At 35.6% G+C, this 21,746-nt stretch overlaps 1 protein-coding gene across 3 annotated transcripts in view; it reads right to left on the bottom strand.

Moving 5' to 3' along the window:
* Positions 1-16,503, bottom strand: part of NUP35 (nucleoporin 35) — a 38,103-nt gene extending 21,600 nt beyond the window's left edge. Inside the window, exons 1-4 of one of the 3 annotated variants that reach the window (XR_012920587.1) lie at positions 11,568-11,684; positions 7,929-8,099; positions 5,810-5,937; positions 3,186-3,246 (exon numbers count right to left, since the gene is read on the bottom strand). Coding sequence is in view for 2 of the 3 variants with exons in the window: in XM_012788447.3 (XP_012643901.1) it covers positions 3,186-3,246; positions 5,810-5,937; positions 7,929-8,099; positions 11,568-11,607 (400 nt within the window). In the remaining variant the exon portion in view is untranslated. Of the gene's footprint in view, positions 1-3,185; positions 3,247-5,809; positions 5,938-7,928; positions 8,100-11,567; positions 11,685-16,377 lie in introns of those variants that run through there. The other 2 variants (XM_012788452.3, XM_012788447.3) reach the window with 2 other exon arrangements.
* Positions 16,504-21,746: the final 5,243 nt, after the last annotated feature.

The raw sequence follows: 21,746 nt of genomic DNA, 5'->3' as shown, positions 1-21,746 counted from the left end.
AGGTTTTCCCCTCAATTTTCTTGCCAGCTCCCTTTTTCTCTCCCTTATTACTGGCCATGCATGATAGTTCTCCACATTCATCACATCTTTTCAAAAATATTTGCACTTATGCCCCGTTAAGGCTTTCTATATGTAAATTCTTTAAGCTCAAAGTAGAAGCAGCAGTGTCTCCCAGTGGCCAATTCATGATAGGTATATTTTGCCTATCATAGTTTTTGTATTTTCATATATCATTTCTACAACTATAAAACCTCGCAGAAGTTACTATATTAGAAAAAAATAAGTTAACAAAAGGATATATCATCAACTTTAATCCTGTGCTTTTCCACTTGACCACAATAAGAAAATATATGCTTTTCAGTCAACTAAGAGCCTCTAAAACATAAAATATATTACTTAACATATGTGTTTTTGCATTTTCAATATCCTTGGGATCATTTACTGACTCAAACAACTAAATAGTCACTATCTGTGTAACATAGCATTGTCATCTACCTACTTGTTGTAAGAATTTGACCAGGTTATAGTTGTTAAAATCACAGGACACTCCAGCTCACCTATGTAGCTGAAAAGAATGGCATACTAGATTTTTGACCATGACACACAAGTTAGACAGACTTCTAACGATGTCTGTCCCCTGGTTTAACTGGTAATTGACTCAAACACTAATCTGGGTATTGCCATGAAGGAACTTTGCAGATGAAATTAAGGTTAGTAACCAGCTGACCTTAAAATAAGGACTTACCCTAGATTATCCCTATGGGGCCAATATAATCGAATGAGCCTTTAGCAGCAGCAGAATGCAGAAAAGTCAAGTCAGAGAGATACAAGGCATAAAAAAGGTCTTGATCTGCCATTGCTATATTTGAAGGTGGAAAAAAGGAAGCAAAGAGCCAAGGAATGAGGGTAGCCTCTAAAAGCTGAGAAAAACCTCAAGGTGACAACCTGCAAGGAAACAGGAACCTCATTCCTTCTCACATCCACATGAAACTGAATTCTGCCAACAACCTGAATGAGCAGAGAAGCACATTCATCCCCAGAGACTCCTGAAAGAAACACAGCCCTGCTGACACCTGAGCTCTAAGCAAAGAACTAAGCTGTACCCAGACATTTGACCTATAAAAACCATGAAATATATTTGTTGTCTTAAGCCACAAAGTTTGTGGTAATTTGTCATTGGCAGCAATAGAAAATACAGATTTTGGGGCCACAAGTCAGGTGCTACTGTTAAACACTTAAAGACAGGGAAGTGACTTTAGAATCAGGCAGTGGGCAGAAGCTGGAAGAATTCTAAGGAACATGATAAAAAGGCCTAAATTGCCTTGAACAAATTATTAGAAGAAATTTAGACTTTAAGGACACTGCCAATGAGGGCTCACAGACTGCTTGAAGAAACCTAGACTTGGTGGATCAAAAGAACCAACTTGTAGTTGGATACTGCTTTTGTTAGTTATCCATTCTGACAATTTCTACCTTCTATGTAATTGTTGATTTGGTTAAGTTTAAATCTATTGTCTTGCTATTGTTTCTTATGCTCCATCTTTTTTGATATTGTTCTCTTCATCTCCTCCTTTCCTGCCTTCTTTTTATGTCACCACCTCTCACCTGGATTACTGGTGGCCTTCTAACAGGTCTGTTTCTACCCAAACCCCTTGTCCCCAAACTATTCTCATCACAAGAGCAATCTCATTCTAATTGTTTTCTAATTTTTCTAGGTAGATACCAATTGTTACAGTGATTTACAAGACCCTGTCATACACCGTCCCTGATTACCTCTGACCACATTTTCTACTATTCTCCCCATCACTGATTCCATTTCCATCACACTGGCCTCTTATTCTTCCTCAAACACACCAGACATACTCCTACTTCAAGGTCTTTGTACTTGCTGTTCCTTCTGTCTAGAACACTTTCCCCTGCCTCCCTCAGTTCGGGTTTTTAAGCAAATGTTAATTTTCCCCTAAGTACCTGTGATAGGTGAAATGATACCAAAAAGATGTCCATGACCTAATCTCTGGAACCTGTGAATATGTTCCTTCACATGGCAAAGGGGAAATCAGGTTGCAGATGGAATTAAGGCTGCTCATCAGCTGACCGAAAATAGGGAGATTGTGCTGGATTATCAAAGAAGCACCCAATATATTTAACAAGGGTCCTTAAAAGAGAGAGAGAGGGAATTGTGACCACAGAAGAATGGTCAGAGAGATGGAAAACTGCCGGCTTTGAAAACAGAGGAAGGGCACCACGAGCCAAGAAACGTGAGCAGCCTGTAGAAATAGAAAGGCAAGAGTATCCCCCAGAAACTCCATAAATTAACACAACCCTACCAATGTTCTAATTTTAGCTTATTGAAACTCATTTCAAACTTCTGACCTCCAGAGCTTGTAAGATAATATATTTGTACTGTTTAAGCCACTTTTAAAGTTTGCGGTAACTTGTTATGGCAGCAATAATTCATACATTATCCTACTTAAAACTATAAGCCTCTACCCCCAACTCTCCTTTGCTGTTTAATTTTTTTCCTCCACAAAATGCATTAAGTTTTAACAAACTTTGTAATTTACCTATTTTGTTTATATATGTAAATTCTGCAAATAAATGTAAGCTTTAGAAAGGCAGAGATTATTTATTTTGTTCACTATTTCTCAGAGCCTGGTATGTGGTTAGGTGGCTCAAATATCTGTTGAATAAACATTTGATGGGATAATAAATTTATGAATACATATGAAGAACTGAGGTAAGGATAATGTTGATGGTGATAAAAATGTCATTACTCTTGAAGAAAAAAACATATATAATCAGCAGTTGCTTGTATTCAACAGCATTTAGATTTATAGCTATGCATTAATATGTCTCAAAACACCTTTATTATTCATTCTCTTCAGTATTCCTTTACTCTCCAACTACAACAGTTTTAAATTACACAATTTTTAATAATTCAGGAGACACTTCAAATATCTAAGTATATAATTTTTTTTAAATTCTTAAAATTTTGAGTAGAATATCCTATCATGCCTATACATTCATAAAAGAATCAATATACAAAGTATTTCCTTCCTGAAGTTATGGACACTTGAGAAAATGTCCAAGTTTGAAATATAAAAGAAAAAATTGTGGCAATTATCAACAAAGGTCATATATTACCTTCATTCAAAGAATAGAGACAAGTCTTTGGTGTTGCTTACCTGTTCCGGGAGTAGTTGTCGTAATTCCAACAAGAGGACTCTGCATTACTGAAATGTTTGGCTACACAAAAACAGAAAAAAGTGGTAAGATAAAAATGCATAACCATAATATAAATACGGTAAGTACTGAAAGGCTTTGTTCAATAGATAACTGAATTTCTATTAGGTGCTAGAGATGCCTCTAGCTCAGGGTTGAAAGGTAATCTAAGTTGAGCAGTATTAACTTAAAACATGCCACACTCTTTAGCATATTTGTTTAAAATAAAAGCTACACAGTTTTCAAAATACTTTTTTATAGAAAGTAACATGATAGCTATTTGTTTCTAGTTCCTAATGTCCGATATTTGTAATAACAGACAAAATGGTGTTCACCAAGTTCACACAGAAAAACAGAAAAGCAATAGAATTTTATTTTTAAATAGACATGAATCATTAAATACTATAGATTCAAATCAGTCTACACAATAAAAGACAGCATACCCCTACCACTACCAGTAGAAAATACCAAAGCTGGAAAATTATCAATACTAGTCCCTTTAAATACGAGAAAATTAAAGATTAAAGTAATTAAAAACCCTTCTATAAACAAAGACAATATCCAATCAAGAAATGAGAAGAGTGTTTTAAAAAGTTAGAATAAACTCTTTCTAGAATATATAGATTTTTAAAAACAGATTCTGATTAAACTAAGGAAATCTAAAGTCTAGCAAACAGAACTAAATGTTGAGAGAATGTTAGGAAAGATACAAATTCATTGTTCAATGCTTAATGCCAACTTCTTTCACAATTAGAGGTTGAGCAAAGTCTCAAGGAGCATAACTAATTTGAGCTCTAATCTAGGAATAATATTTTTACCAACTTTCAAGTCAAAAACATTTTCTATAAATTATGACCCATGAAGCTTTTAAACATTTTGAATATAGAAATAACTGTCATCTACCTGTTTCTGTATTATCACAGAAATAGTGAAAACTAGCATAAATTTAGAAGCCAGTAGTTCTCATGCCAAACTAAACATCAGATTTATTCATCAATCTTTATAAAACCAACCCAGTTCAGGACATTTCTCCATTAGGAATATAACACATGCCATACACATAATTTTAAATTTTCTATTAGGCACATTAAAAAGTACAAACAGGTGAAATTTAGCTTCATTTATTTAGCCTAAGACATCCAAAATATAATTTCAATATGTAATCAATATGGAAATTAATGAAATACTTCATATTCTAAGTCTTCAAAATCCAGTGTATATTTTACACTTAAAGTACATCTCAATTAGGACTAGCCACATTTCAACTATCAATAGACACATTTCAAATATCAATTGCCACACTTAGCTAGTGGCTACTGTTGGATAGGAGAGCAGGTCTACAAGTATTGGGAATAAAAGGTAATCTGTTTAATACATGCATGAATTTTGCTTTGCTTGACAAGGAGGCCTAATATGCCAGACATATCAAGCCTACAGTCAAAATTCACTGAAAGATGCTTTCTAATATTAAACTCTCAAACAACTTTACTAAATTTGATTTAGGGAAAGGCATAAAACATATCCGAATCAGACGGTAGAATTATCTTTATATAAACAATTTATCAATTTAACTGATATCAATTTAACTTTGTTTATATGTCCTACTGAGCACATATATAGTAATAGGAAAGAACACTTGCGTCTAAAAAGCTACTAAACATCCTACTTAAAAGTCCATACTACCTTTCAACTGACAATCAAGAGTTACCATAGTGTTAACACAGTACAGCTATTACAAATACTGGCCCTAGATTCAAGACTGCCTGGATTTGAAGCCTGGCTCTGCTACAGACTAGCTGCCTTACCCTTGACAAATTACTTAACCTTTCTGTGTCCTAGTTTCATCAATAATAAAATGAAGCTTCTAATAGCTACCTCAGATTCACTGTAAAGATTAAATAATACATTAGAAATTGTAAGATCAGGGCCTGCATACAGTAAGTATTTCTTAAGTATTAGACACTTTTCTTCTTTTGGCTGTCGGCCCCATCAAAATAGAGACTGTCTACCTTAAATATAACCTATGACTAAAAACAACACCATAAGAACACCTATACCAACCAAACCATCACCATCAGAACACCTACACCAGAGGCATACTAAAAGCCTCTAAAAAGATATTGGTCTTATAGTAATAAACCCATTCATAAAACAAAGGTCCCAAAGCATTACCAAGTGCCCTACATCTGGATAAAACCCTACATTTGGATAAAACCTGAATCTTCATTTGTTCTTTCACAAATTTATAAATATTAAACTCCTTAAACAATTGGAGTGACTTAAACCATAATCATATTCTACATATATGTTAGGTAGGGTGAGAGCAGGGATGGGTGGGATAAAGCATACATATAAAAACCACAGAATTACCTCTATGAGAAAACAATCTGGGGTTCTACATTTTTAAGTGAATTTCAAGATAAATACAATTTAAGTGGATTCTATGATAAATGTGTTTAATGCATATTCTGTGCAACACAGTTACACTAAAACAGACCTCAGGGAAATATTTCTAATTATTGACGCTCACTATATAGCCACATAAAAACATGAAGTTATACACTGCAGATGAGCGTATATATACCACCTGTCTTCTTGAAGATAAAGGTGTTGATCCAAGTCCTGGGCTAGAAATGTCATCGTATATACTTCTAACTGGGGGAGCTCCACTTTTATCTTTATGAGCTGGCACAACTGGTTGTGGTGGTGACCCACCTACAATGTACAAAAAAATACAGACAGGTCAGAAAACAAAGGCATCTTCCATCTTTCTGGTAAGATTTTTAATTAACATTTTTGAAATATTGATTTAAACTCCTATCTTCTAGTTCTTTTCAAACTTTAATATGCTGAAGAGTCACCTGGGGATCTTGTTAAAATTCAGACTGATTCAGAAGGTGTGGGGTGAAGCATGAGATTATGCAGGTCTAACAAGCTCCCAGGTGATGCCTATGCTGCTGATCTACAGACTGCACTTTGAATAAGAGTTTTCAAAATAAGTAGTTAATAGAGATTTTAGTTTTTAGGAAACACATGTAACTTTTGCTTTCTCTACAAAATGCTTAATACAAAACTTGATCCCACTTCTCACTGAAAAGTAGGTATTAGCTCCAGTCTGTGGATACCTAAATAAATATAATTCCCTATTGTGGAATTTAACTGTCAAGATTAAATAGATGGCATTCCTGTTTCCCATATTAGAAATATATTTAAGTACATAATAAAGACATAGAACGAGGACCAACCTCTGTGACATAAAGATATCTTTATAACTTGAAGAACCTACAATGCCAAATAGTGATACAGCCCAGGCCCTCTGTAAGACTAATGTCTGACCCTGAACAGGATAGTATAGCATAGGCTATTTACAGCAGAGGCTATAGAATGAGTCTGACCTGGGCTTTAAAGTGCTCTGTCACTTACTAATAAGAGAGCTTCAGCAAATTACTTACTGCATTTAGGCTTAGTTTCCTCTTTTGGAGAATGAGGACACTACTACCTACCCTTTAAGGTTGATAAAAAAAATGAAATAACATATACAAAATATGATTAATATACTGCCTGGCTCATAAATGCTCAATATATGGTAGCTACAATAATAAAATAATACATTTGAATTTTAAAAGTCTGTCCAGAAAACAATGTTAAGTGAATTACTTCAAATATAAGAAGTAGTTATCTTTTAAAATATTTCTTTTATTTTAGGTAAAGGAGTCCTGTAAGAAATACAGGATGCTTTTAAGTTAAATACTTTGTGTTGACATGTTGTGTCAAAAAAAAAAAAAAAAAAAAAAAGAAAAACCCTCGCCCTAGTTTGCAAAGTTCTTTTACTAATCACACTATATGTGAGAATCTTAATTTGCTATGTCTAGAAATAGCATTCTTATCTACAAATTTTCAAATTACACTTTCTTTGACTGGCTATTTGCTATTCTTGTATTTTCAGATGAATTATTCAAAATGAATTCAGTTGAAGCTAAAGCATATTTCATTAATTCTAAGAGGCACTCTCCCCTTACTCATACACATACTTTAACATCTCCAAAACAGGGATATATATTTTACAAAAAATAGCATCATAGCATTGTGTCGTATTTTAGTGTTTTTCTTTCCTAGTGGTAATAAAAGGTGAATTTTACAAAGGCATCTTAGAATAAATGAAATATAGGACAAATTTTTTAATGAATGGTTCTTAAAATTATAATAGCTTATACGCCTATTCTAAGAGCCTTAAAAGCTTTGCTTTACGCTGGGCGTGGTGGCTCATGCCCGTAATCCTAGCACTATGGGAGGGATCGCTAGAGGTCAGGAGTTCGAAATCAGCCTGAGCAAGAGCCAGACCTTGTCTCTACTATAAACAGAAAGAAATTAATTGGCCAACTAATATATATATGGAAAAAATTAGCCAGGCATGGTGGTGCATGCCTGTAGTCCCAGCTACTCGGAGGCTGAGGCAGCAGGATTGTTGAGCCCAGGAGTTTGAAGTTACTGTAAGCTAGGCTGACGCCATGGCACTCACTCTAGCCTGGGCAACAAAGTGAGACTCTGTCTCAAAAAAAAAAAAAAAAAAAAAAAAAGCTTTGCTTTACAATAGAAGCATTAATTTTTTTAAATAAGTGTGTGATGAGGGTGAATCCTGCACTACTCCTTAAAATTATAATATGTGTGTTGATATTACTATAAACTATTTTAAGCAATTCACCTACCTGCAAGTAAAGGTGATCTCATTTCCATTACTCCTACAGAAGGACCACTAATTGATCGAGGTTGTGGAGTCACTGGAGCTGGTAAATCTCCCATTAAAAATCCAGGTAAGAACTGGGCATTAACTCCTGGCTTTGGAGATGCTGGTGAACCCAGCATCATTGGTTCAGACCCTAAATGAATTAAAAAAAAAAAATTAACAACTTTCTGTTATAGTATCTAGCAAAAAGATGTAAGAATCCAGCACAATTGAGAATTTAATAAAAACTCATATTATAGAACTATAGTTGAATTTATTACTTTAAAGCCAATAAAAACTATTTCTAGAAAAATGTAAATTACCTTGTACTCACAATGTTAATCTTTAATAGCTGTTTTTGTTTATAGTATTTCATCAGTTTAAAAAAATCAACACTTTGTTTCCTTTTTTAAATACAGCTATGGTTGGAATACACTTATTTTTAAATTGAAATTTTTTACTTAATAGATTATCTTTAAAAATCCCTAACAGAACTTCTTTCCATTTCTGGGTCAGTTTCTACTATTAATATGTAACCACCAAAAACAAGGACAGAATGCACTAATTACACAAAGTCTTAGCAAATCAGACACAATAGGTTTAGACTGCTAAATGTCTCATTTTTCTTCCCCATTTGTAAATACAGTGAACCATTTTTGTGATAAAAGTATAAGCATGCAAACATTAGAGCACTTGTGAAATAACAGTGATAACTACCATCCTAACTCAGAAACACATTAAAGAGAGTTGGAAATTTTAATTTGTGGATCATTTTTTTAAATCATTAGTTTTAAAGTTAATAATCAATAAAATTCTCCCTAATATAAAATCAATTTAAAGAGAACTAATACCACACAGCTGTCAATTCAAAAATCAATCTTCACACAGGGTAGATATTATTATTCCCTTTATGAAGATAAGCAAGCCATATCATTCTAATTTCAGAACAAAATAGCACAGTAAGGAAAACATGAGCAATAGAGTCTGAGATGTGGGTTCAAGTTCTCTCAGCAAAATGAGCATAAGTACAGCATCCACTCACAGAGCTTTTATTAGAATTATAGCAAATACTCGGGGGAGCAGGTGGGCATTCCCATCTCCCACCCCACCCCCTTTTGTCCCCCAAAAAGTAAAAAAAAAAATTATAGCAAATACAGCACTTGACCTAGTACCTGATATTCAGTAAGTGCTCAATAAATTATTATTCTACCAGTATTTTATAGTAGCAAAAACTGAATGATTAATCTGTAAATGTAGAATCTTCAATCTCTGCCTATAAAAATAATTTTTCAGGGCCGGGCGTGGTGGCTCACGCCTGTAATCCTAGCACTTTGGGAGGCTGAGGCAGGCGGATTGCTCAAGGTCAGGAGTTCGAAACCAGCCTGAGCGAGACCCTGTCTCTACCAAAAATAGAAATAAATAAATTGACCAACTAAAAATATATATACAAAAAATTAGCCGGGCATGGTGGCGCATGCCTGTAGTCCCAGCTACTCGGGAGGCTGAGGCAGTAGGATCGCTGAGCCCCAGAGATTGAGGTTGCTGTGAGCCAGGCTGACACCACGGCACTCACTCTAGCCTGGGCAACAAAGTGAGACTCTGTCTCAAAAAAAAAATAATAATAATAATAATTTTTCAACTAGGTGACAAAGATCACTCAAAGATCAAATGTTTAATATGTTACACATATGGTTTTTATTATTACTGAACTTCTTCTAAATAGCCTTGAAAATTTGTTTCCTGTTATCCAAAAACTATCAATTACTTATTTTTCCTCTTATTTCCTATTATAATAGACTTCCATATTAACACAAGTATATAAAAAAAGGAAAAAAGCAAAGTAATTCTGAAATGTGTGAAAAACTGTAATTACATTGTAATTATTTCATAAAGTGCTAGTTACTATGTTACATGACACTAAATATTTTCCAAAACCAAAAACTAAAATCAAACCAAAAGCCTAAAGAAAAGCATATTCCGAACAGATATTTAGAAAACCACAGCAATAAACGCAAAGTTTTTGGTAACACTACAAACTACCTTCACTCTTCCATCCCCCAGAAGAAAAAAGTACATGGCAAGTAAAGTAAGAATTAGGTTAAGGAAAGTTCTGATATATCTGGATATAAACTGACACAGCAGAAAGCACCAGAGAGTTAGGAGGGCTTGAGGGGCTCTTAATCTGGACTGTCACTAACCACCCCTCAGGGCAAAATGTCACTTAAAGAGAGAAATTAACTAATGGATGCTGCAGGTCCTAAATTCTATTTCACAGTTTACACTCCTAAATAAGTACTCAACTAGTACAGTTTGTTGAAGTTTTAATATACTAGTAACTATCAGGAATATCTACAATACGTGGAGTTGAACACGTATTAGATTTCCAGCCAGACAATATACAGGGATAGTTTTATTCACATTTGTAACCACAATAAACATGCACTCTAAAATGTTTTTGTTGAAGAGAAAACTTTGGAACTGAAAATGAGCTTTCTGATCTCTAAAGCATACGAAAAATAAATACCTAGACCGACATCTGTATGTAAGTTTTAATGTAGCACTGTACCTGCATCATTGACTGACATTATGCATTTAGTTTTTTATGGCACACTAAAGTAATTCAAGTTACTCTATTCTCAAAAGTAAGTAACTTATTTTACACAAACATGGCAAGCATAGCATGCCCTTAAAATCTAAAGAATTCATTCTACAAAATATATACCACGCTTGGTCTCTTTTCCAAACTCAGAATGTTATAACCTAATTTTCAGGTAAAGTCTCTATAATAATAGACGGTTTATTTTCTGTTCTAAAATTTTCGACAGTTCTCACAAGGCACAAAACCCAACAGAGGGAAATTAAAAAAAAAAAAAAAAGGAAACCAACATGGCAGATATTTTTCAAAGACGACATATTTCAACAAGGCTCCCCAATAAACAATGAGAGTGAATCTTTAAAAATTAGATTTTGACTGGTTAAAAGATCTCCTACAATACTTAAGAGTCACTGCCCCCAGATAAAGGCGGGAAAAATTGTGCAAACGCCTAGCTTCCTATTAAAGCCAATATCTCAATGATTACCATCACCTGGTTGCTCAAATTTCGCACGATTCAAGCCTCCATTAATAACAGAATCCCTTAGCAAGGCCCGGGAGAGTAAAGGAGTCAAAACAGGAACTGGAAGCATTGGTGACCAAGGAGCAGCGGGTATAACCACACACTCCAGGGCACCGCCCACCCACGTGCACACTGATCAGTTCCTTCCCTAAGACGCTTCCACGGATCCCGGAACCCAGCAACCAAGCTTCGCGTCTCGGGTGTTGGGGGGAGTCTCAGGTAGGGGCCAGTCTGGTGCCGCCAGCGTGCGGGGACACAAACACAGCTCGGTCACCGCTCGGCGGCCGTTTCTTCTCCCTCCTAGGGCGCACAGCTTCCCGCACCCACCTCGGCAGCGGTAAGGTGTTGACGCCTGGAGCAGCGCGGGGGCGACTAGGGAGACCCCGGATCCCCCTCCCCGACTGAAACCAGCAGGCAAGACCCTGACTACTGCCTTTCAGTCTTGCCCGCTTCCGGGCCGACAGCGTGGATGGCAGTGGCAGCAAAGAGAACAGTTTTTCACTCACCCATCGTGGGCACCTGGGGTTCCACGGCAAAGGCTGCCATTGCGGCGGCAACTACACTTATCCAAGGCACCTTCCCAATTTTCAAAAATGGCGGAAACTCCCCCACGGGTAAGCGCGCGCTACCTTATGGGGGTAGCGTAACTTCCGGACATGCGCTGTATTTAACTTGAGGACGTCGGAGCCATTTTAGAATAGGGCAAGTGTCTTTGCTCAGACTAGGAATCTTTAAGAAAAGGAATTTTCACTGGGAAGGTGGCGAACCAGTGTGGAAGCTGTGGTTCTGGGAATGCTTTTCGTCACTCTGTGAGCCTCCTGACTTGTTGATACTTGAGTTTCATAGAAACAGATTATTTTACTGTTTCATAATTAGTTTGGTTTCACCTGGTGCTTTGTCAGCTGTCAGCTTTAACGATTAACACCTGGAAAAGTGTTAACTTAATGAAACAGTTGGTATTTCTTTTCAGTGTTGGTTTTTGTGCTCAGTATGCCTCTCTTCTCAAAGCCTATAGTCAACCATCTGTATACCATTTCTTTTTAAGCTGGTGTTATGTAGGTACAATTTTACATTAAAGCATAACTAGTATGCTGTTTTATTACATATTGCATACAAAAGAGTATGGCTAATGAAAATGTATAAATAATGGAACTCAATTATAAACACTTATGAACCCACCCACCGTGTGCTCCTGCCTATGCCATTCCTCTCCCCAGACTTTGCTACTTTTAAGGTATATTCATAAGTAGATCATATACATTCTATAAATGTGTGTGTAAAAATGTTGCTTAGTTTTGCTAAGCAACATTTTTGCTAATAAAGTTTATTAACTATTAAAAAATGTGCTACATGTGTATAATCTGGGATGTGCACACCAAGCTCATTATCCCCAAAATATCCACATATGCTCAGCTATTTCTTATGGGACTTCCTAAAATCTCACATCCAGCAAGAACTTTGTCATTGGGATAAGGCAATAACAAGGCCAGGATTAAATGGTAGGTTCTCAGAAATCGAATGTTATAAACACTCACAGATGGAATTGACTTTTTAAAAATGAATGTGTGAATTCATTTGTGTCCCCCAAAAAGTTATGTTCAGATCCTAACCCTCATATTTATAAATGTGACCTTATTTGGAAATAGGGTCTTTGCAGATAAAGTTCAGATAAGGACATACTAATTACCACAAACTTGGTAGCCTCAAACAACGCATATTTATGTCTTACACTTTTGGAAGCCAAAAATCCAAAATGAGTTTTATGGAGCTAAAACTAACATGTCATCCGGACTGATTTCTTCTGGCGTCTCCAGGGGAGAATCTGTTTCCTTGATTTTTTCTAGCTTCTTTCTATCCCTCATCTTGTGCCATCTTCCTACCACTTCAAAGCCAGCCATGTAGCATTTTCTGCCTGTCTGGCACTGCTTCCCTCAGCTTCTGTCATCACATGACTCTGTGATTACATTTAGGGCTCACTAAAGTAATCCAAAATAATATTCCTATTTCAATATCCAGTTGAGGTGATTAAGTTAATAATCACACCTGCGAAATACTTTTTACATATAAGGTAAAATTCACAAGTTCCAGAGCTTAGTGTGTGGATATCTTTGGGGACTATTATTCAGCCCACAACACACAGCAATCCACCTTTTAAAATTAAGCTACCAAGAAAGGTTTACTAATGAAGAAATTTCTATACAAATTATAATCTAGCCAAACAAAAGAGTACGATGCATCTATTAAAATGAATAAGATGGATTTGATATGTGTAAATGTGTATTGACCTAGAAAGAACTCTGATAGATATAATGAAAAAAGTAATTTGAAAACAGAAATATATAATGCATATATATAGCATTTCATTTTTATTTAAGAAAAATGTATATTTGGGTACAGAAGCAGAGAGAGAGAAAAAGAAAGAGATGCTTGTTCAAATAAAGGAAAAAATTGAAAAAGATTTGCATCAAACTATTAAAGGAGAGATGGAGTAGGAAAGGGGTTTGTAAACTGGAGGATTTAAGAAGAGTCTTTAACTTATTTTATATAATTTTCTGTGGTTGATTACAAGCATTATTACCATTTTCAGTATTTTTTAAATTGAAAACTTTTTTTCCTTTAAGAAAGAAAATTATTCCCCTTTCTTCACCTTCATTTCAATCTTTTACCCTTTCAACTGGCTCTTTCCTTACCGAGCTATAAAGATAAGCAGTCTTGAAACCTTCCCTAGACCTCTATTCTCCTTCTAACTACCACATGCTAATTTCTCACACATTTCTTTTTCTCAAGATATCAAAAGAAGGGTCTACAGACTACAGTAAATGATGTTTCCCTATCTTCACCATCTCAATTTTTAATTCATAACACAGTAACTCCTATGTAAATGCTCTTCTGAAACTACTGATTCCAACTATTTTTTTTTCTAATTTTTAAATTAGACCTGTCTCCTGGACATCTGCAGTATTCAGCAGCTTTGACAATCTTTTCCTAAGTACAAGTGTTTTCCTTGTTTTTGACGTTACTACACTTGTTATTTCTCCTCATAACTTTCTACTCCTTCCCTGGCTTTTCAATAATCCCATTTTTTTCTAACCTGAAAATGTTACTGTTGCTCAAGACTTTGTTCTCTCTGTTTTTCAACTCTTAATTGTTTTCCTTGGAGTCCTTATCAGTTATCACATCTATGCAAATAATTTTCAGTACTGTGTGTCCAACCTCTCTCTAAAGCCAAATGCCACTTTTTCAGATGCTTGCCAGACAACCTACCTGTACATCAAACCTCAAAAACAAGCTCATCTTACCCCTAAAGCTAGCCCCATTCCAGTTGTTCTTTTTTCTGTTGGTCTGTTAGCAACCCAAAATTAAAATCATGGTGTGTTAGACAGCAGAATTTGGAGTTAGACCTGAATTCAGAGCTAATTCTCCCACTAAAACCTGTATAGCTTGGATTTGTATTTAATTTCTAGATTTTATTTTTTGTAAAATAGAAACAATACCTTCTTTGAAAGGTAGTTATGCTTAGTACAGTGTCTGGTCCACGTTGCTTTTTTGGCATCCACCTTGTCTGCCATTAAACATTCAGATATTCTTTCTGCCTCCTTAATTTCTAGACAATTGCAATCAACTCTTCAGATCTCCCTGCCTTCAGTTTCTCCTACTGAGCCTAACACACCAGCAGCCAAAACTTTCTTCTTGGTACACGTCACCCAGCTGTCCAAACACCTTCTCCGAATTTGTATTATAGAGATTGCAATAGGCACTCCTAAAGGCAACCTACATCATCACCTTGCTTTCACAATAGGGTAGTTGAGAGCCCTGGCTTCAAAAATAAAGTCACTTCCTCTTCTCACCATAACCTTTTGCTGCAATCAATTCTCCCATTATTCCTTTTTGCAAACCATCATTCTCTCATGTGGAACAGCTCTTCACATTGTGTTCCTTGCTTACAGCAATCTCCCTACATAGTATCCCTTCCCTTTCCACCTCACTTTACAAAGTTTTGTTCTTCAAGTAAAAGCCCCTTTCTGCCATGAAACCTGCCCCAGTCATACCAGCCCTTAATCATCATTCCCTTTTAGAATACCCAGTGCATTATCTCTGTATCTCATTTGCAATAATATACTTGTTTTGTAAGTTTTCTTTTCAGCCCTACTAGATGGATTTTCTTAAGGGTAGGGACCATAAACTTTTTCTTTCTTATACTACTACCATCACTTTCAGTTAACATATGTTGAAAAAATAAATGAATGAACAAACTAATGACAAGCTTTAAAAAAATAAACATTAAACAAAGTATAATTATCTGACATAACTTATTTGATGCAGTTTTGCACATTTGCAGATTTTTAAAATCATAACTTTGCACATAAATTCTGGTAGAAGTGCGTATTACCATAAAATTAAGATCTGTTTATAATTCTAATTATCCCCTTTTTTTGGAAAACAAGATTTCAAACTTTGGATTATCTTGAATGAGAAACACATGTACAATTCTACTTTTTTATATTTCTTGTTATACTCCAATCTTTGGAAATATTGCATTTGACCATATTCCTCTGTACATGAGTGAATTGTCTTAATGCTATATATTAAGATATTATTATGAATAAGTATCTAATTACAATACTTGCTTTCCTGCTTTGTATTCTGAACTTATTGAACAAAATATCATATAAAGTGGAACCTATTCGCTATTTCTATTCTGAATTTATGGTTCCCCAGGTCCCCTTCCCAGGACATAGGATTTAATCAAAGTGCTGTTTTTATAGACCATTGATTTTCAAACTTAGGTAAAGAACCCTTTCTTCAAACAAAGTATACTTTCTTCAAACAAAGTATGCTTAAGAAATACAACAGAATGACTCTGGTTGGGAAAACAAAAAACAGAAAGAGTACATGCCCCATCCACCAACTCAGGGTTCTTGGCCCCAACCTGTCCTCTGACTATCACAGTTCCAGGTGACCCTTGAAACACTTGGGTGGAGTACCTAGGGCTACAGAGAGCTCAACCTGAAAATTAGCTCTGGGCAATATATATTTCAACTTTTATCTAAACTCAAAATGAATTTTGAAAAAGTCAGGAATATATAAAATCTCAAAATGTCTTTATTTTCAATGAGTTTGATATATTCACAGCCAAACTGCTTATATATCTATCATAGATCCTGAATATTCATCAACCTACTTATGTTTATTAATATTCAGTATTTATATAAAATATAAAATCAACTGTTGCTCTTAAAAGCCCACTCTCAGTCTACTCTATAAAGTAATAACAAATAATTTTTAAAAATTGAAGCAAAGAAAAAAGATATCCACCTTTAGTAAGACTTTAGAAAAAAGATGGAGTTTGTAGTCTTCAGAAAGAGAGCAAGGGGAGAGAGCATCCTATCACTCATGTTGTCATCATCTCAGCCTTCAGCAGCTGGTGTTGCATGCATTGTCATTCACTTAGACTGTGATGTCACATAAAGCACATAGAGGAACCATGACTCTGTAGGGCCAAAGCCAAGTGATCTCCGAAAGATGTAGAAATCATCTTCAGAAAAATACAGACCCATTATTTGTTATTTGCATTATCTGACATCTGTAAATAATAATGACCAAAGCCATGTCTTTAGAAATTTAAAAATAAACTATTACATATAGAAATTTGTGAGGCTTTTCTAATCATTTTATTACAGTGAACAAATGGCAGAAAGAAGGCAGCCAAACATCAAAAGAAACACCAGTTTGTCTGATTCACCTGTTGTCCTTAGTTCAATTAAACAGTTCCTTTCACCTGTTGGAAGTGAAAAAGTAGCTTTAAAATTTACATGACTTTCTGGTGTGATTTTATTGCTTGTTCTTCTGTTTGAACTATCAGACATATAGGTTTGATAAGATATTTGAAAGTGGATGTTTTATAGCAGGCAAAATAAACAGTTATGCAGTTGATTTTAGAAAGCTATGTTTGAGATTTGCTTTGAAATAATCTTCTGAGGTAGGGAGGGCACAGGATGGGAGGAGGGTTGATGGGGGGGCTATACATTAAACAAGAAAAGCCATGAGTTAATAAATGTTGATAATATTTATACTATTCTCTACAATTTTGTGTATATTTGACATATATCCTAATTAAATGTTTTTTAAATATCAAGTCTAAATTCTAGGATGTTCAAAAGTCATACATTCTGTCTCAGATAATGTGAAAAATGAATCTTTCCTTGCTTGATCATGTCTTTGTTTAGAAAAGTAGCATTTTGTTGAAGACGGGTACAAATCTTGACATTAAATAATTAATAGCTATGTGGTATTAACGTAGTTATTTTTATTTGAATAGTGGGGATAATTGGACCTACCTCATATGTAATACATTGACTTATTCACCCAGTGATACATATATATGTTAGGGTTAGGGTTATATATATATATATATATATATATATATATATTTTTTTTTTTTTTTTTTTTTTGGAGTCAGAGTCTCACTCTGTTGCCCCTGCTAGAGTGCTGTGGCGTCAGCCTAGCTCATAGCAACCTCAAACTCCTGAGCTCAAGTGATCCTCCTGCCTCAGCCTTCTGAGTAGCTGAGACTACAGGCATGCGCCACCATGCCCGGCTAATTTTTTCTATTTTTGGTAGAGACAGGGTCTCGCTCTTGCTCAGGCTGGTCTCGAACTCCTGAGCTCAAGGGATCCACCTGCCTTGGCCTCCCAGAGTGCTAGGAATACAGCCGTGAGCCACTGTAGCAGGCCAATATTTTAAATAATATGTACTCAATAACTAAATTATAGCCTAATGGTCTTACCTGTCATCCAGCATATTACATAGATTTTGACTTTCCCTCATTAATCCACCAAACAGTTTTTTCCAGGGTCACCAATGACCTCCATGAGGCTAAACACAAGACATTTTCAGTCCTTGTCTTTTTTTTTTTTTTTTTTTTTTTGAGACAGAGTCTCACTCTGTTGCCCTGGCTAGAGTGCTGTGACACCGGCCTAGCTCACAACAACCTCAAACTCCTGGGCTCAAGCAATCCTTCTGCCTCAGCCTCCCGAGTAGCTGGGACTACAGGCATGCACCACCATGCCCAGCTAATTTTTTCTATATATATTTTTAGTTGGCCAATTAATTTGTTTCTATTTTTAGTAGAGACGGGGAGGTCTCACTCTTGCTCAGGCTGGTTTCAAACTCCTGACCTTGAGCAATCCATCTGCCTCAGCCTCCCAGAGTGCTAGGATTACAGGCGTGAGCCACTGTCCCTGGCCAGTCCTTGTCTTATATAACTTCTCAGCATAAGGTCTGTTGAACACTCTCTTTGAAGCTGTATTTAGTTTCTTTGATACTATACTCTCTTGGTTTCCCTTCTACCTCTCTGGTCATATGGCTAAGTCTCTTTTCTTGACTCATTCTCCTCTACTGAGCTTTTTTTTTTTGAGACAGTCTCACTTTGTTGCCCGGGCTAGAGTGCTGTAGCATCAGCCTAGCTTACAGCAACCTCAAACTCCTGGGCTCAAGTAATCCTTCTGCCTCAGCCTCCCAAGTAGCTGGGATTACAGGCATGCACCACCATGCCTGGCTAATTTTTTCTATGTGTTTTTAATTGGCCAATTAATTTCTTTCTATTTTTAGTAGAGACGGGGTCTCGTTCTTGCTCAGGCTGGTCTTGAACTCCTGACCTTGAGTGATCCTCCCGCCTTGGCCTCCCAGAGTGCTAGGATTATAGGCATGAGCCACCACGCCTGCCCTCTGCTGAGCTATTAAAGGTTATTGTTCCCCGAGCCTTTATCTTATAGGTATTACTCTAAGCTCTTTCTTTATATGATGTCATCCATGCCCATTGCCTGGATGACTCTCATATCATAACACCAGCCCAGATTATTCTCTGTGGTACAAATTTAAATATCCAATTACCTATTTGACATTGCCACTTGACTTGGATATCTCAAAGGCACTGCAAAATCAAATAAAAAAGCCAAACTTATGGTCTCTCTGATAAAAATGAATATCTCAGAGAATGACACCAGAAGCTATCTAGTTACTAAAGCACGAAACCTTGGAATGGCCTTAAAAACCTCTGTTTTCCAACACCAATTCAATACCAAGTCCTGTGAATTCTGCCTCCTAAATACCATTTAAATGCATTCACTTCTTTCCATTTTTACTGCGTCAACCAAATCCCAGCTTCATCATCTAATACCTGGACCTAGCTTTCTTTTTCATCTTACTTTCCCTCCCTAATCCACTCCCCATAGTGCAGCTTGAGTGAGCTTCTAAAAATAACATCCTGAGCAAGTATTTCTCCTACTTAAAACTTTTCAATTTCTTTCACTGCTCCAAAAGACCAAAACTCTAAAGCTGCCTACATGGCCCTGCGTGACCTGGCCTAACAGTCCAGGCTTATCTGACACCATCTCGCCCTATCTGGTTCACTGCTGCAGCCAATCCAGCCCTTCTTTCCATCACTTGAATGTGCTGTGCTCCTTCTCAGCCCTGGGTCTTTACAACTGTTCTTCCCTCAGTTCTGGAAGATCTGCAATAACCCACTCGCTGTCACTTAGTCAACTCCTACTTATCTTTCAGAACTGATTGCAAATGTCACTCAAAAGTCAGGAAAGCTTTCCCTCATAAGTGGACGAGGTTACAGTTTGAGTTACATGCTTCCGTACTTTTAAAAATAATACATATCTCCCCTCCCAACTAGACTGTAAGCTCCCAGAAGTCAGGTACTTGGTTTTCTATTAAGACTTTTAAAAACATTTTTGTTTTGAGATATTTATAGATTCACAAGCAGTTGTAAAAAATAATAATAATACAGAGAGATCTCATGTGGCCTTTACCTAGTTTCCCCCAATGGTAACATCTTGCAAAACTATAGTACAATGACACAACCAGGATATTGAATGTTAACATACATCAAGATAAAGGACATTTTCATTTCCATAAGGATCTCTCATGTTGCCCTTTTAAAACCACACCCATTTTTTTTCTGCTGCCACTACCTCCTTAATCCCTGGTAACCACTAATCTGTCCTCCATCTCTACAAAAAATGTTGTCATTTCAAGAATGTTATATTAGTGAAATCACACAGTATGTGTTATTTTGGCCTTGACTTTTTTACTCAGCATAATTATGTATAGATTCATTCAGCTTAATGCATATAGCCAGTAGTTCTTTTTATTGTTGAGTCATATTCCATGGTATGAATGTATCACAATTTGGTTAACCATTCACCCATTGAAGACCATCTGGTTTGTTTTTAGTTTGGCTGTGTCTATAAACATTTATGTACAAGTTTTTATATTAATAAACATCATAATTTCTCTGGGGAAAATGCCCAGGTGCATAGCTGCTGGGTCATATGGTAGCTACATGTGTAGTTTTAGTTTTTAAATAAACTGCCAACAGAATAGCTATAACATTTTACATTCCCACCAGCAACATGTAAGTGACCCACTTCCTCTACATCCTTGTCAATATTTGGTGTTGTCACTGTCTTTCTTTTAGCCGTTCTAGTACGTATGATATCTCATTGTGGTTTTAATTTACACTTCCCCAAGAGGTATAATGTTGAACATCTTATCATGTGCTATTTGTCATCCTTATATCCTCTTTAGTAAAATGCCTCTTCATGTCTTTTGTCCATTTTCTAACTAGATTCATTTTTTTTACTATTGAGGGTTTTTTTATGTATTCTAAAATGCTAATTTTTGTCATCTATATAGTTTGCAAATATTTTCTTCCACTCTGTGGCTTGTCTTTTCATCTTCTTAACAAGGTTTTTCCTAGAACAAAATTTTTCATTTTAATGAAGTCCAACTTATAAATTTTTGCTATTAGAAATCATGAGTTTGGTGTCAAGTCTAAGAATTTTTTGCCTGGCCCTAGATTCCAAAATTTTCTTCTGTTTCTTTTTTCCTAAAAGTTTTATAGTTTTACATTTAAGTTTGCACTCCATTTTTTAGTTAATTTTTGTCGAAGATAGGATACTATGTAGAAATTCTTTTATCGTTGTTGATTGTGAAAGTCCAGATGTCTAATTGCTCCAGCCTCATTTGTTAAAAAGGCCATCTTTTCTTCTCTGAATTGCTTTTGCACCTTTGTCAAAAATCAATTGAGCATAATTGTGTGGGTCTATTTCTGGATTCTCTGTTCTGTTCCATTAATCTATGTGTCTGTCTCTCTGCCAATACTGAACAGTCTTGATTATTGTAGCTATATAATAATTCTTGAAATCAGATACACTTTATTCTCATTTTTCAAAATTGTAGCTATTCTTGTTACTTGCCTTTCCATATACATTTTAGGATAACCTTGTCTATATCTATAAAAAATCTTGCTAAGATTTTGATAGGAATTGGATTAAATATGTATATCAATTTGGGGAGAACTGACATCTTTACTATATTTAGTCTTTTACTCTATGAACACAATTTTCTCCATTTGTTTAGATCTCTTTTGATTTCTTTCATTAGAATTCCATAGTTTGGGGCATACAAGCCCTGTACATGTTTTGTTAAATTTACACCTAAATATTTTTTCCCTTTTTTTGAGTAATTGTAAATTGTATAATAGTTTTGTATTTTTAATTTTGGTAACTCTATGTTTGTTGCTAGAATGTAGAAATACAACTTGATTTAGTTTTTTGTAGAATCCTTGAGTTCTTCTATGAAAACAATCATGCAGTCTGCAAAAGGAACTCTTT

This window comes from Microcebus murinus, chromosome 8 (assembly GCF_040939455.1).
Source record: "Microcebus murinus isolate Inina chromosome 8, M.murinus_Inina_mat1.0, whole genome shotgun sequence".
Lineage (NCBI taxonomy): Eukaryota > Metazoa > Chordata > Mammalia > Primates > Cheirogaleidae > Microcebus > Microcebus murinus.
The sequence above is the reverse complement of the archived record's forward strand: the minus strand, read 5'-3'. Positions and strand labels throughout refer to the sequence as shown.